The following is a 15,464-nucleotide window of genomic DNA, read 5'->3' as shown; positions in this document are numbered from 1 at the left end:
GAAATCGTCAGGTGTTGGTGCAGACGGACAACACGACTGCCATGTACTACGTGAATCAGCAGGGGGGCACAGTGTCCATGGCCCTGTGCCGGGAAGCCACGCTCACTTGGCAGTGGGCTATCAGGAACGGCGTGTCGCTCCGTGCTATACACGTGGCTGGGTCAGACAATGCCCGGGCAGATGCCCTCAGCAGGGTCCCTTTACTGGACCACGAGTGGGAACTGAACGTAGAGTGCGTTGGGCCGATCTTCCAGATGTGGGGTCATCCAGTGATAGACGTGTTCGCCACTGCGGCGACCACCAAGGCCCACACGTTCTGTTCCAGGGCAGGGAGCGACCCCCTCTCTATTGGGGATGCCTTCCAGTTTACGTGGACGCAGGGCTTGCACTACATGTTTCCTCCGTTCCCCTTGATTCCCAGGGTCCTGTGCAAGATAGAGGAGGACGGGACGGACTGCATCCTAGTGGCCCCCTTCTGGCCACGGCAGGTTTGGTTCCCGAAGCTCCTGCGAATGTCCCAACGGACATATGTGAGTCTGCCCCCTCGGCAAGACCTTCTCCTGAACGGGAGCCTGGTCCACCACGATCCCAGGAAGCTGCACCTAACGGCTTGGCGGATCGTTCCTCCCCGATAGGCTTTACTGACGAGGTACAGAGGGTCCTCCTGAATGCTCGTCGGCCATCCACTAGGCGCGCTTATGCGGCCAAGTGGCGCAGGTTTGAGCTCTGGGCACTTGCCAGAGGAGTGGTGCCTGACAGCAGTCCCTTGGGGGTTGTGTTCGAGTATTTGTGCCACTTGCGTGGCCTGGGCTTGAAGGTGTCCTCCCTCAAGGTCCACCTGGCAGCGATATCAGCTGCTCACGCCCGAGTTGAGGGTGCTACGGTGTTTTCTCACCCACATTCCCGCCAGTTCCTTAAGGGCATGTACAATCTTTACCCACCTGTGTCGGCGCCAGTGCCTCAGTGGTCGCTGTCCTTGGTGCTCTCACGTCTCATGTTGCCTCCATTTGAACCTATGGCTACATGCCCCTTGGATATGCTATCCTACAAGGTAGCATTCTTGGTGGCCGTCACATCGGCCAGAAGGGTCAGTGAGCTGTCTGCACTGCGGTCTGACCCTCCCTTTCTTGTGTTTCATCCCAACAAGGTGGTCCTGCGTCCCTGCCTCGGGTTCCTGCCCAAGGTGGTGTCCGCCTTCCACCTCTCGCAGGATATCTCGCTGCCTGCATTCTTTCCTCAACCTTCCTCTAAGGGGGAAAAGGCCCTCCATTCCCTAGACTTGAAGAGGGCCCTAGCCTATTACCTGGATAGGACGGAGGGATTCCGTTCCAGTCCTCACCTGTTTGTATGTTTTGGGGCCAAGGACAAGGGTAGCAGGGCTTCCTCACAGACCCTGTCTAGGTGGATTGTGACGGCCATTAGCAAGGCCTATTCCCTGGCAGGGGTGGCTTGCCCGCTTCATGTCAGAGCCCACTCCACGCGGTCCCAAGCATCTTCTTCGGCACTCCTCAGGGGGGTGCCCCTGGTTAACATTTGTAAAGCAGCCACATGGTCCTCTGCAGACACCTTTGTCAGGCATTACGCCGTTGATGTCAATGCGGAGCAGGATGTATCTGTGGCCAAGGCTGTCTTACACTCCCTTTTTTCCTGAGGGAGTTTTTGGAATGACTTTCTTGGCGTACCTGCTGGGTACCCTTGAGTGAAAGTGTGTATATATGTACCTGGGGGTGTGTATATATGTAAATATTGAGTATTTATGTGTCCTTACACAGTTTTTTACATAGATGTATATATGCATATCTATTTATTGTTGTTCTTGTTTGTTCAATAAAATTGTGTTGGACTTCACCCCCGCCTTCCTTATTGTGTGAAGCTTGGTACACTCCCATGTGTGGAGGCACAGAAGAACGAAGATGAAAACAGGGTTAACATACCTGTAACTTATGTTCATCGAGTTCTTCTGTGCTGACACACAACCCTCCCTCCTACCCCGCTGTGAACTCCAATGCACGATAATGTGATGGCTGTAACAGAAATTGGTGTTTTTAAGGTGTTATGGCTGGAGTGTGTTGGTCAAGCGGCGGCAAGGGAGAACTGAGGGAAGGGGCCGTTGGTCGCTGGAGGATCACGTGACCGTTTGGGCGGGAAAACGGTCGCTGAGGCGCGCGACAAACGGCCCCTTCGGAGCCATGGAAGCTCTAGAAAATTCTCCGGCGGCTGGCCTGCGCCTGCGCAGTCCCATGTGTGTCAGCACAGAAGAACTCGATGAACATAAGTTACAGGTATGTTAACCCTGTTTTTCACTGCGAATCTTAACACAGCAAGGCGGTGCCTTACCCACTGGGAGTCTGAGTGCAGAAGCGGATCATGCAGTGGATTTGCAGCTCCCAGCTATGGACGGGTGTGTTCTTTTTCTTAAACTGTAACCTTCATTGTTCAGGGTTTGGTTTTTGGATGAAAAAGACTTTGTTCCATATGAGCAGAAATGCAAAACTTGTTCATTTTTCAATGTAAGTAACTCACCAAGGGGATAAACTTGTGTCGCTTCATGTTTACAGGTGCAAGGGTACAGGATGCGATTGCATTTCGATGGTTATTCTGAATGCTATGACTTCTGGGTTAATGCTGATTCTTCGGAGATCCACCCTGTAGGCTGGTGTGAAAAGACAGGCCACAAACTGCTTCCTCCTAAAGGTACATGGGTTGTTCTTTTCTTTTGTACACCAGCTGATTATTATCTTCCCTGAATACAAACCATCTTCTTAATAAAAGAGCACTTCCTTTTAAGTCCACCCCCACCCCACCCCATCTTGAACTGCTTAAAATAGGGAAAACAACAAAAACTCATGGTCATTCTACACAATTGGAAAGAGATAACATGTTAGAAATACAACATGTGTACATTTCTACCCTGTAACATGTCTCACAGCTCATTTTTCTTCCATTCAGAAAATATACTGATGGATAGTGGTTTTCTGGTAAACAGCCATTGACAAAAAAGATACACCATCGAATAGAAGTAATCTGTGTTAATTTTTTAATAGGCATTTTTACTGTCATTTTTCAAGCAGTTTTTTAAGGATTCCTAGAACAAGTAAAGCAAGGTGTGTATGTTTTGTTAGCCTCAAGCTCCAGCAGTGTAATCCAATGTCAGATTACTCCAGTCTAAGCCCATTTAAGGCATTACGCTTAGACTGGCATAACTCTGCATAGGATTGTGATGTCAGAAGCATTAAAATAATAATAATTATTATTTCAGTATTGTGTTCATTGCTTTCTCTTGCTGTTATTCTATTTACCAGAGACTGCTGACATTTCAGATGAACGACTAAGAGCTGAAACAATGTATTAAAAATACAGGAGAAAGTGAGAAATGTGTTAACTGAAGGCTTTTTAACCCCTGCTTCCTTCCACAAGAGCTTCAGTCGTGCAAAGTTCAAATTCTTCCCACATAATTTCTGTTTCTCAGAAGCCATTCTGAGTACACCAGCTCCCTGTAATGAAACAATGCTTTTATCTATCAATCTATGTCTAGGTTACAAGGAAGGAGAATTTAATTGGGCTTCATATTTGAAGAATTGCAAAGCTCAGGCTGCCCCCAAAACTCTTTTCAAGGCATTCAGCACAGTAAGTGGTAATACTGATTTTTGATGTCTTTTAAGTTGCTGTTGTTCAAGCCCTTTTAAAAAGCTTCATCCAGGTTAGCATTGTGCCCTTTTTAGATGCTACGAAGCTAAATTATGAAATGGGGTGGGGAAGAGAAGAGATCAGGAGGAGAAGAGTGTTCCAGAGGAAACCTAATTAGTTTCTCACACTGAATTAGTATGTGTCTTGCTCTCTGTCGGCTGGCCAGGCGTGAGCTCCTCTGGAGTCTGGCGGCCAGGTTGGCTGGCTAGATTTGGGAGGGTGGACTGGAGCTGGAACACAGGGTTTGTGCCTAGCGGACCAGCTGACCCAGCAATGTAGCCATCTGAAGCCTGAGCCTAAATAGGCTGAGAACTAATCTGGCTCAGCTACATTTGCTGGCAATTGCTGAGACTCCTGAGACTGGGGTGTGCTTTGGTCAGGGTCCTGCAAAGCAGTACTGCTCTCAGGGCCCTGTTCTGGATCCAGACTGGGAATGCATGCTGCCAGCCTGGCACTTTGCATCCATTGCTCTGCCTTGGCCTGGGCCTTCCACCAATGTGGCATGGGAACAGGTCCCAAGGGGCTCTGGACCCAAGTTTGTGTCCTTCCTGGTGGAGACCTAGTGACTATTTCAAGGGATAGTGGCAGGGACCCTCACAGGTTGTGGCAAAGGGGACCGTGGCACAGCTGGAGCATGATCAGCTGGGGCTTCTGCAGTATCAGGCCCTTCCTGGTCTCCATGGTCCCCTGAGTCAGAGTCACTGGGCCAGTCAGGAGAGGTCACAACTGTCTGTAAAGTTTGTTTCCCAGGTGCTCATACACAGAAATAGGGATGTGCACTTCAGGTTCTGGATCCAGGTTTTTAACTCAGATCGGACCCAATTCGGGATGTTTTGGCATTCCCGAATCAGCCTCAGCATTGCTGAAGTGATTCAAGAATACCCAAGCAAAGCTTACGAAAGCACTTTGGAGTGCTTCAGTATGTGCGGAAGCGGTCTTTCTCTTGCTGTTCCTAAGTAATGCCAAGAGGAAACAGTGCTTCCGCTGCTAGTGGGGCTTTCTAGGTAGCTGGAGGTGGCATTTTGCAAGCAAAATGCATCAAATTTTCAGTGGACCTACTCCTACCTGTCCTCTCAAGACCCCTCTAAGTTTCAGGGAGATTGGGCTTCAGGGGGCCATGTTATGGCCCCTCAAAGAAAGTGCCCCTATCAACTGTTGATCTCCATTGTTCCATATAAGGTTCAACCTTCACACCAGAGAATCACACAAAGAAAAATCTAGGGGCACCGAAGTGGGAAACCCGAATCTTTTTGGGGTACACGCCCCTACACAGAAGCCAACTTAACAGGCAAATAAACACTCTCTGTTATCTGGGCCTGAATACCAGCTCTCCTGGCATGTCTTTTGTCTTTAAAAAGATTGGAGGGGCAGGGGGGAGTTAGCTATATATAAGCAGAACACCCAGCTCAGTTTATTCCCTGGCTTGAAAACAAGAGTGAAACTCATACGGACATCAAATGTTTTTCTGCTTATGTGTTTGCCTTCTGTACCTGTATCTCCAGAATTGTGTTTTTAAATGGCTTTAGTTCATTTCTCGTTCCACTCCGTCAAGTAGCCTGGCTTGTACATTTTGTAGCACCTTATCCAATCTGTACCCAGGTAATGGTTGTCAATTCCTGTTGATTTCAATTAATTAGAAAACGGTTTGTGATTCCTCCACTCAGAGCAGTCCGGTGGAGAAAGTAACATCTGACTCAGACTGTCCATGAGTACAGAAGCTGCTCCCTGGTTGTGGTTTACATGGGGCTGCCCATTTTTCTGCCACCAAATGCATGTGAATGCATTGCCAGAGGCAGCAACTCTTTTCATAGACACCCCCAGGTCAGATGCAGCTTCCTTTCCATGGACATGTCCACAGGTGCCACTCTGCATGGAATAGTTTCAAAAATGAATTAGCCCAGTTTTAAAATTTCAATCTCAGCAATCTCCTCCAGTTTATGGGAGGCCTTTTGCTATATTTTAGATGATTTTTCTATTAATATGCCAAAAGTTTACTTTTGCCATAATGGAGTTGTCCAGCACAGCAGGACTTGGCTCTGATGCCACCTGGGAAAGCGGGAGGACGGGCTAGAGGGAGAGCAAAGCCAATCTAGTGGCCAGGGGATAGGGGCTCTGTGGGAGCAGGGAAAAACCAGGGAACCAAGGCAGTTCGGGGATTGGCTGTAGTGGTGGAGGAAAGGGAAAATAAGTGGCACTCCCAGTGAAGCCAGGGAGTAGACCACTGAGGCAACTGGAGAAGGCAAAGAGAAAGGGAGAGAAAGCCAGAGCTCAGCAGGATAGGAAGAGGGGACGGGTGACTTTAACTCTCTCCACTACCCCTATCTGAGGCAGAGGGAGTGCACTTGTGAAAGGGACCACGGCAGAGGGCGGGCCTCGAGCAGAGGGCGGCGTGGGGGCTCACAGGAGTTTTCATAATATTCAGTTTGTAAAGTGAAATGTGGCAATATTTGTGGGTTTTTTTCTAAATATTGCAGTTGATTTAGTTTGCCAGTATATGTAGAATTTTGGGCTTTAGCCTCATGTAACTGCAAAGTGGGTGTTTTAAAAACTCTTCTTTTGTTTGCCTAACCTAGAAGACTATGTGTGAAAGCATAATTGCAACAGTCTGGCAAATGATAAATATTTCCCCAATTTATTCTGTTCTTCAGCCAATCACGCCTTCTGGTTTTCGAGTGGGAATGAAATTAGAAGCAGTAGATAAAAAGAATCCTTCCTTAATGTGTGTAGCGACCATTGCAGACATGTTGGATAATCGGCTGCTAATTCACTTTGACAACTGGAACGAAAGCTATGATTATTGGTAAGAAATTATTTCCAATATGCACCTGGCCAGAGCAGTGCTTGGGAGGAAGTAAATAATGTCTATAAAGTACACAGGGTACTTTGGAATCAGAAAATACTGAGTTGCAGCCTGGTTCAGAATGTATTTCAAATCTTCTGCAACCTTGAGGGCTAGAAGCATGATTGAAGAAAGATAACACTCTGAGAATCTCAGGATGTTGCATGATGCAGAATGCATCAGATCCCAAACTTGTTTGGAGGGCCCTGCCTGCAGATTTGACAGCCTAATAAGAGATGTCCAGAGAAATCTAGGATTACTTTCCATTTGCCAATTCCAAACATGTTTCAAGGAATTGGATTGCTTTACAGGAAGTCTGACTTTCTCTTCGTAGCATTTCATCCAATGGTTAAAAATAAAAAGTGCCAATGTCATCATTGATTTGATGCCTGATACATGAGGCATACATTTTCCAAGGTCTGAAACCTCCATAGGGCAGCATAGTCTACTCTGTAGGAAGCATAGCTGTGCAGCAGCATTCAACTCAAGTGAATAAGCGGTGGACATCTAAAAGGCAACAGCCTGGGCCTTAGGGGCCACTTTTATCACACAGTATAAACTTCACTGAATGTCCATTTGGGTGTGCCCACACAGGTTTGAGGAGGAAGGGGTCTCCTCCAGACTCTAGATATCCTGGCTGCTGCAAAGGCCCATGTTATGGAGATTAGGGTGAAAATTGGAAATAATAACTAGTTATTAAAGGAAAGCCAAACCAATGAGTACACAAGCATGTGTGGACTAAGTTACCCATTCAGTGCTGGCCTGATTTGGAAATCCCGAATCTTTACGGATCGGGTCCGATTCAGGCATTTTTTCCAAATCGGAGTCCCGAACCGCACATGCCTAGTCAACATAGATCAAGATCCAAATGCAAAGGATCATGGTAATGTGGTATGCTTAGTCTACTCAGGTCAGAAACACAGTAACTTTCAAAGAACAACAGTTTCCCACCAATGCGTGCGCCTGCCGACACTCTCCTTCTTCGGGGTCCATTGCTGTGTGAGTGTTTTGTGCTCGAGGTGAGACTTGTTCAATTGATGGGATTTTGAACTGGAGGGGGCTACTGGTTGGTAACAAATTTGCCGTTTTGGGTTAAGCATGAAAAAAGCCTCGTTTCAGCAGAGAGAGAAAAGCCAAACAGAAAAGTATGTGCCTGAGCATCCACCCAATACTGGCATTAATGCTTTCCCCCAGCATTCTTTGGGGTCCGTAAATGCCGAACCCTGTTGTGTGTGTGTGTGTGTGTTCAAACTTGGTGGTTTGATGATTGAAAAACTGTGTTTGGGGCAATTTTTAGTGCCATTAAGTGCAAAAACAGCTGCCCCAGAGCCACATTTCCGCCACCCCTCTTGAAAAGAACAGCATGTGTGTAGGCAGCCACCTTGCACGTGCGTGCAACAGGCCAAAACTCATGATAATGAGAAACCCAAATGGATAAGATCCAAACTGGCACCAGCCCACCCTGAACAAACTGTTAACAGGAAGGAGTTTGTTTGGAAGCCCCAGATCCGAAACTGAAAGAGAAGTTTCCTCAATGCACACCTCTGCTTAATATTCAAAACCAATTGCTTTTTCTCTCAGGTTCCTCATTCTTTTTTTACTGTTTATTCATTCTCTGGGTGTTTAATGCAGATGTTTTGCTCATGTTCTTGTCCTCTTTATCTAGTTCAATATACAGGATCTCTGTTGTTTGGTCCCGTTTTTTTTTCCTTTTATAATGTACAAAATATATCTGTGGACAGCTGATGAAATCTCTGAACTGAAGGAGGAGGTCACCATCTAGTGAGAGGGACAGAAATTACAGTTTGCTTTTTGCATCCATGAAATAATAGGAAAAATGCCCGTGGCCATTAAAGGGATATCTTTACCTATCAGAACAGGGAGGGTTTAAATTGTCACTGGAGCAGCAAAGATCTGTGATGCTGTAGCTGCAACTGACTCCTGGCTTAGAAGGAAGTTTGGCATTAAATGTCAGCATTCCATTCTCATGATTGACATATATTGTATACATTGCTATTGTATACCCTTGACCGAAGAACGGTATACTCCTTCTATCTGTGATGGTCATCCTCTTCCACCGAGCGTGCAGAACTTGTAGGACTAAAAGAGTTGCAGGACTAGATGAGTTTCAACTATCTCTACTAGCTTCTCGGTGAAAAGAAAGGATATAAAAATCTGCCTGTAGCAGAAAGCAAGAGAATACACATCTACCTCCAATTTCCAAATCTGTGGATACAATTTATCAGCCCCTTAATATTTGCGCTAATGAATAAAGATGTCAAAAACTGTGGACTGTATTTTCAAAAAGATAGTTTTATAAATGCCTGCCAGGTGGCAGGGGCATGTAATGTATCATCTACTGGTCCTGCAATGGAACCCTAGACAGGGTTTCCATATTTGTGTTCCTTCTTATATTCAGTGACTGGAGCTAGTTTTCTGGTTTTTTGGTGCAGGTGTGATGCTAGTAGCCCATATATTCGTCCCATTGGTTATTGCCAAGAAACTGGAACTCCATTAACCACACCAGCTGGTATGTTGTAAGCACACCATTTCCTGCTGCACTGAAAATGTTTGCAAAGTGTGATCTCCTGTGTGGTTCTATATGTTATGGGTTTCTTTGTTTGTTGGGTTTTTTTATCACTTTGATAAAACTTGTTAAATATCAGAATTGGGTTTACAATTTGAATGTGCTACAGACAGTGTAAGCATACACTGTCTGAGAGTAATTTAGTAAGGAGGGTAGACCGGTTCTTCTCCTTTTAAAATGTCTCACAGGTCATTTCATGCTGGCTGCTGCTCTGTCATTTTAAGAGGAGTAATGACCATGTTCCAAATTATGAACAAAATTCAAATATTTATAGTCTATACAAAAATTCAAATGCATGTTGGCCAACGGCTGGGTCCTGTGACTACGTTCCGTTAAGGTCAAAGCTTTCCTTCAATACAAGGGACTTTGCACTGGTGGAAGGATCACTAAGTACAACTGTAGATGATAATGCATGAAGATAATCTGAGAAGGGCATAAGTAGACCTGTGCCTGTTTCTTGTGCATTGGAAGTGTAGGGGTTTGTTTGCTGTTAAAGGGAATGGAATATGTTCAGGGGTTTGTTGTAGCTTGTAGGGTGCTGGACCCAGTACTGGGAAAATTATTGAATACAATATTAGAATATTGCAGGACCTTGGATAGCTCCCAGAGAGCAAGCAGAAATTTAATTTGATAAAGTCCTAAACGCAGTTGTGTCTTTATGCCTCCTGCAAGGCCTGATGAGGATTGCCAGAATCCTGCCCACATCATAATTGCGAGGAGTTCCCCCAGAACCCACTTGTGTGTGTTCCTAGATTTGTGATCTAACAGGTATACCAGTCATAAAGGCCATTCCTGTGCCATTTGTGAAATAATAGAATGACATTCCTTTTGCTTTGCTCCTGTTGTCATAGCTGAAAATCGCACATTTAGATGTTTAGGGTTTTTTTTGTTTCACTTTTAAGAGCCTTTTGAAAAACCACATTAAAAATAATGTAGTCGGTTTTTCTTTGGAAGATGAAATTAAGTTACTTTTCTAAGACTGACAGATTTTATTAAAGTCCAGTCTTTTTGTTTGAATTGAGCTTTTGCAGATGGTTAGTAATAGGACATCTTTGACAGTAATAAATCTGATGATTTCAGTTCTTCAGCTGTTTACCAGATCATTTCAGAGACAAAGAGCTTGGAGCACAATAAAGAAAGAGTTGTTCCTTCTCCATATCAGCGTTTACACATGTAACCTGAAGACTGGAAATTTTCAATAACTTTGTATGACATTGGTAAAAAGAGCAAGTAGCTTAATTTCCAATTTAAGCTTTGGTAAAAAGAGCAAGTAGCTTAATTTCCAATTTAAGCTTCCACACATGCTAAATTCTGTGCATGGCATAGTCTTGTGGTTTTTGGTTAATTGCCATTTACTGTGATTTGCAGCTGTACTAGAAGCTTGAAAAGAATATGCCTAAAATCTCTTTGCAGAATATAAAGATTTCAAAAGCTTCTCATGGGAGAGATATTTGGAGGAAACTGGTTCACAGGCAGCTCCAGCAAGAGCATTTAAACTGGTTAGTCAAATTCCCTTTTGGTTTTATATTTAGTAAACTGCAATGCAAAAAAGTTTAGTTGGGTAACCATGTTGGTCTGCAGTAGAAGAAGGGAGCCCTGATTCTCAAAAGCTTACACTCTGAAAATCTTGTTGGTCTCTAAGGTGCCACTGGACCCAAATTCTACATTGCCAAAAAAGGCTATGATTCCCCCCCCCCACCACCACCGTGGGCAGCACTTCATTGTAGGAACCATATAAGTAATAAGTAATAAATGTTAATTAGTATAACAAAGAACTAACAGCCAAATAAATAAATGGGCGGAGGGCTTGTTAGAGATTGTGATTTATTTGCCAGAGCACATTTTGAGACTGGTAAATGGTGTTGGACTTTGCAGCATATTAAAGACAGGAAAATTACTGCAGAAGACACATTATGCAGAGATATCCCCTCATTGCATGTATAATAACTGAGGCTTTTCATTGAGTCTGACATGGAATAGTAATGTTAACCACTCCATTCAAAACTTGGATGTTTGGAGGAGTGATAAAGAGGTGAGATTGGGATTGCATAACAGTGGGGTGTTGGTCATGTGGATGAATTAGCCTGGATCATAATGGGGAAGATCCTTTTGGATATGTGTTGTGGTATGTGAATCACATTGTGAGTCATGGATCCCCAACCTTTTTGATCCTATGCTTACTTTTTGGAATTTGAGAGAGGATAGTGGCTACCATGGGAGGTAGGACCAATTGCAAAATGGCTGCTATATATCACAAAATGTTGGGAGGTTCCAAACCAAAAGTTTCTGAATGGATGCTCCTGCAGACCCGAAGGTGATACCTCTTGGGGTCTTTCGAAGCACTTCCTATGCCAATGAAGTGGAGGAAAGCCAAGCTTGGCTCTTTGCTTTGAGGAGAAGTGATTTGTGGGGGGAAAGCAAACAGGAACCCAAACCCAGAAAACACATCAGCGGGCAGCATGTTAGGAATCACTGCTGCACGTTACTGTCATGAAATTTTCTTTAGTTTGTATTGCATTTTTTTACAGCGCCCAGCCCATGGTTTCCAGATTAACATGAAACTAGAGGCTGTAGACAAGAGAAATCCCATGCTGATCAGAGTGGCGACAATAACTGATAAGGATGACTATCGTCTCAAGGTAGGCGTTCCATTCCACCAAGCCGCGGTGCTCTTCTGTCGAACTGGAGGGGCAAAAATAACATCTGATAGGCATGCATTACATTTAAGCTATCCAGAAAGCAAGCGCTTTCGATGGTAATTTGGTGGCTTGATCTTTGTCTCTCCCGCACCCCCTCCCCATGAATTGCAATGCTTCTACTTAGTATCGCTGAATGTTATTGTAATGTAGCTTACTGCAGATTGACATTTGTTAAATTGATTTTTCTTCCCCTTGAGCAGTTTCTCTGAATGAATCTAACATAAATTTGCCACTTTTGAGCTCTCATGCCCTGGGGATAAGTTGCAAAGGGAACCTCACCATCAGGTTTGCTTCAATTTTTAATGTAGAACTGGTTCCGCTCACCATCCTCTAATCAGCACATTAACACAGCCACATTGTATTCCGCTTACTGCATAAAATGGAGGTTTGTCAGCTGCTGAGATTGGGAAAATCTTAGTTCACGGAATAGATAGGCTAGCTGTGTTTTCTGCAGTGCTCCTTTAGTATGTTTCGATTCTTATTTAGCAGGATTTGATTTAGAATGTAAGAACTCAACAATGGCACATTTAGACCAATATTTTCAGTGCAATCTTAAAAAGGGTTACTCCAGTCTAAGCTCATTGAAATCAATGGGCTTAGACTGGAGAAACTCTGCTTAGGGATTGAACCTGGGACCTTCTGAATGCAAGGCAGAGGCTCTTCCATTGAGTCACAGCCCCTCCCCAACTCTGCTTAGGAATGCACAGTTTGTCTCCTAGGGTACCTATTTCAGGATACTAGAGACCAGGAAGCTAATAGAACCATGTCATTTGTTTCCACCTTCTAAGTGTACAGTTGCATATTCAAAATGGTACTTAATGCAAATTCCAGAAGAGTTCTGTGGCACTTTAATGGCTAAACTGATTTATTATAGCATGAAGTTTAGAAAACAACTGCCTGCCTTATCAGATGACATGAAACATACTTAAATTATAGTCGATATAACAATTATTTTTTGACATTTAAACCAGGAGAATTAATTTTGATGAAGGTTGATCCATTGTTTGGAATGTTAAGAGATGTAATTTTATTGAAAATATTATTCCTAGAAATTTTAAAAGCTGTTTAAAGACTGGAAAATAGAGAACAGCTGGAGATTTTTAAATCCCATAATAAAAGGCTGTACTACTCTTCAAACAGACAAAATTTCTGCTGTGGAGTACATCATATTTATGTTTCCCCAGCTACACAAATAAAATTAATTTGTAGACATGGGCAATATTGTTCTTTCAGATCATGGGGATGTTACTTTGAGTTGGTGAGGAGATCAGAGGAAGAACACATTCTCACTGCATAATATGTATTTTGGAGAGCATTACAAAGAATATTGACTGCCATTTTCATATCCTGGGAATGATAGAGAATATGATCGTTTCTGCATTTAAATCAGTAGTTAGATATTCTTTGAGTTTGTGCTGAATCTTGTGACAGAGCTTGACAGATCCCAGGTGCCAAGTTGCCATGGTGCATAGAAATTTAATTGTAATGCCTAGCATTTTCAGCACTGATTTTATCTCTCAGCAATTCTCTGTAGAAGTATGAAGTCCTTAGTGGACTGGGACCTGCATGTCTACGGGACCGTTTCTCCCTGTATGTTCCCTGGAGGGCATTATTCTCTGCCGACCAACATTTGCTGGTGGTCCCTGGCCCCAGGGAGGTTCACCTGGCCTCAACCAAGGCCAGAGCCTTCTTGGCCTCAGCTCTGGCTCCTGCCTGGTAGAATGCTCTTCCAGCTGAGATCTGAGCCCTGCGGGTCTTATTACAGTTCTGCTAGGCCTTCAAAGCAGTGATGTTCTGCAAGCCTATGAGAATGGTTGAGGAGCTGGCAAACGATCCTGCTGGTCCCTTGCCACGTCTGCTCTGCTTCCAAAGCCTAACTGAGATCTGTTGTGTCTATGCACGGTGATATGTACTGAACTTACCACCCTGCCACATCTTCGAGGTCCTTGTTAAGCTGTGTTTTGTTTTACTGTTTTATATGGCTTTTAAGTTATATTTTATATTATTTTATATCTTGTAATTAGGGATGTGCAACAAAAAAAGATCCGGGTTTCCCTCTTCGGAATTTCCAAAGTGGGGAAAAGAGTCACAAATAAGCGAAATAAGCCCTGGGACGCTTTAAATTTCAAACCCTGCACCGGCTTGCTTCAGCTGACGGGGGAAGGAGACTTCTTCCTCATCTCTCAGCTGAAGCAAGCAGGCACAGGGTTTGAAAGCACCCCAGCTGACAGCACAGAAAGGGAAGCTTTAAATTTCAAACCCTGCACTGCTTGCTTCAGCTGACAGGTGGGGAAGGAGGCTCCTTCCCTGCCTGTCAGCTGAAGCAAGTGGTGTGGGGTTCAAAAGAACCCCTTTTCATGCCGCTTGCAAGCAGCACAGAAAGGGAACCCTCCTCCCCCTCCCATGGGGGAAAAAGCAGCGGGGCGGGAAGTTTGAAAGCAAGCAGCACTTTCTGCCTGTTTACAAATGCAAACAGCCAGAAAAGTGCTGCGGGCTGCTCCCGCTTGACCTGAAGCTTTCTGAAGCGATCTGAATCACTTCAGAAAACTTTGATTCAGTATTTCCGAATTGGGCCAGCAATGCTGGGCCCGATTTGGGAATCCCAAATTTTTCTGAATCAGGCCTGATTCGGGGGTCTTTTCTGAACAGGAATCCCTATTTGCACACTTCTAGTTGTAATTGCTGTTAATATGATGTTGTGGCCCGCCCTGATCCTGCTTGCAGGGCGGGTGGGCTATAAATCCAATATATAAATAAAGGGTTGTATCCAACCAGTTTTTCCACTGGTGGAAAGGAGAAGAAGGTGTTCCCTTTACCTTTGGCCACCCAAAGGGCTATGGGGTCATGGAACTTGCATAGACAAAAGCCATGTGGAATGGGAGTGGTAATAAGACGAATTGGCAGAGATTGAACCAAAAAGCTGGTTGAATCCAACCCAAAGTTTATTATTTTGTATTGGAATGTTTTGTTGTATGAAATGAAAATAAATATGCATGAAGTTCTTTGCCATTGCTTCTTTGTATATAAACGCAACTGTACATCATTGATACTCTGTGCAGAGGGAGCCACAATCGCATGCCACCTGTGGCTCTTCTGAGCACCATTCCCTAAAGTGGCACTTGCCCCATCTGCATTTTCCAGAAAGTTACCCAAAACACATGGGATCAGGGTAAAAATATTTTTATCCACACAGTGGTTGAAACTTGCAGACCAATTTGTTAGACACAGACCTGTGAAATATTGGCCAAAGTTCTCTCTTAACAGCCTCTGCAGCTTTAAAGATTAGATATACTGGTTCAGGTCAGGCTGGTTTTATTAAAGGAAGAAATACAGTTGGTAATATTACAAGGGTGATTAACATCATCAATAAAGTGGAGTTCAGTAGGACTCGAATGGTACTTCTGTTTTTAAATGTTACCTCATTAAATGGACTTACTTGTTCAAGGCTTTGGAAGTGTTCCATTCTGATTGTACACCTGATGCATATGGCTATCCCTGTTCAGCTTGAAATGGTTTAAGTGTGATCAAATGAGAACTGACTGAGTTTATTTTGTTGACCATTAGGACAAGGCATGGGGGTGCTTTATCTCTTGTTTGCACTGGTGTTAGAAATTTTAGCACCTTCAATAAGAAGTAATGTTGGCATTAAGGA

At 44.2% G+C, this 15,464-nt stretch overlaps 1 protein-coding gene across 1 annotated transcript in view; it reads left to right on the top strand.

Moving 5' to 3' along the window:
* The window catches only part of LOC129343618 (lethal(3)malignant brain tumor-like protein 4), a 79,194-nt gene that overhangs the window by 39,052 nt on the left and 24,678 nt on the right, over window positions 1-15,464 (top strand). The window contains exons 9-14 of the mRNA XM_054999933.1: window positions 2,559-2,694; window positions 3,536-3,627; window positions 6,336-6,487; window positions 8,980-9,056; window positions 10,527-10,612; window positions 11,642-11,752. Coding sequence (XP_054855908.1) covers window positions 2,559-2,694; window positions 3,536-3,627; window positions 6,336-6,487; window positions 8,980-9,056; window positions 10,527-10,612; window positions 11,642-11,752 — 654 coding nt within the window. The remainder of the gene's footprint in view (window positions 1-2,558; window positions 2,695-3,535; window positions 3,628-6,335; window positions 6,488-8,979; window positions 9,057-10,526; window positions 10,613-11,641; window positions 11,753-15,464) is intronic.

The sequence above is a fragment of the Eublepharis macularius genome, chromosome 15 (genome assembly GCF_028583425.1).
Source record: "Eublepharis macularius isolate TG4126 chromosome 15, MPM_Emac_v1.0, whole genome shotgun sequence".
NCBI classification, from domain to species: Eukaryota; Metazoa; Chordata; class Lepidosauria; order Squamata; family Eublepharidae; genus Eublepharis; species Eublepharis macularius.
The sequence above is the reverse complement of the archived record's forward strand: the minus strand, read 5'-3'. Positions and strand labels throughout refer to the sequence as shown.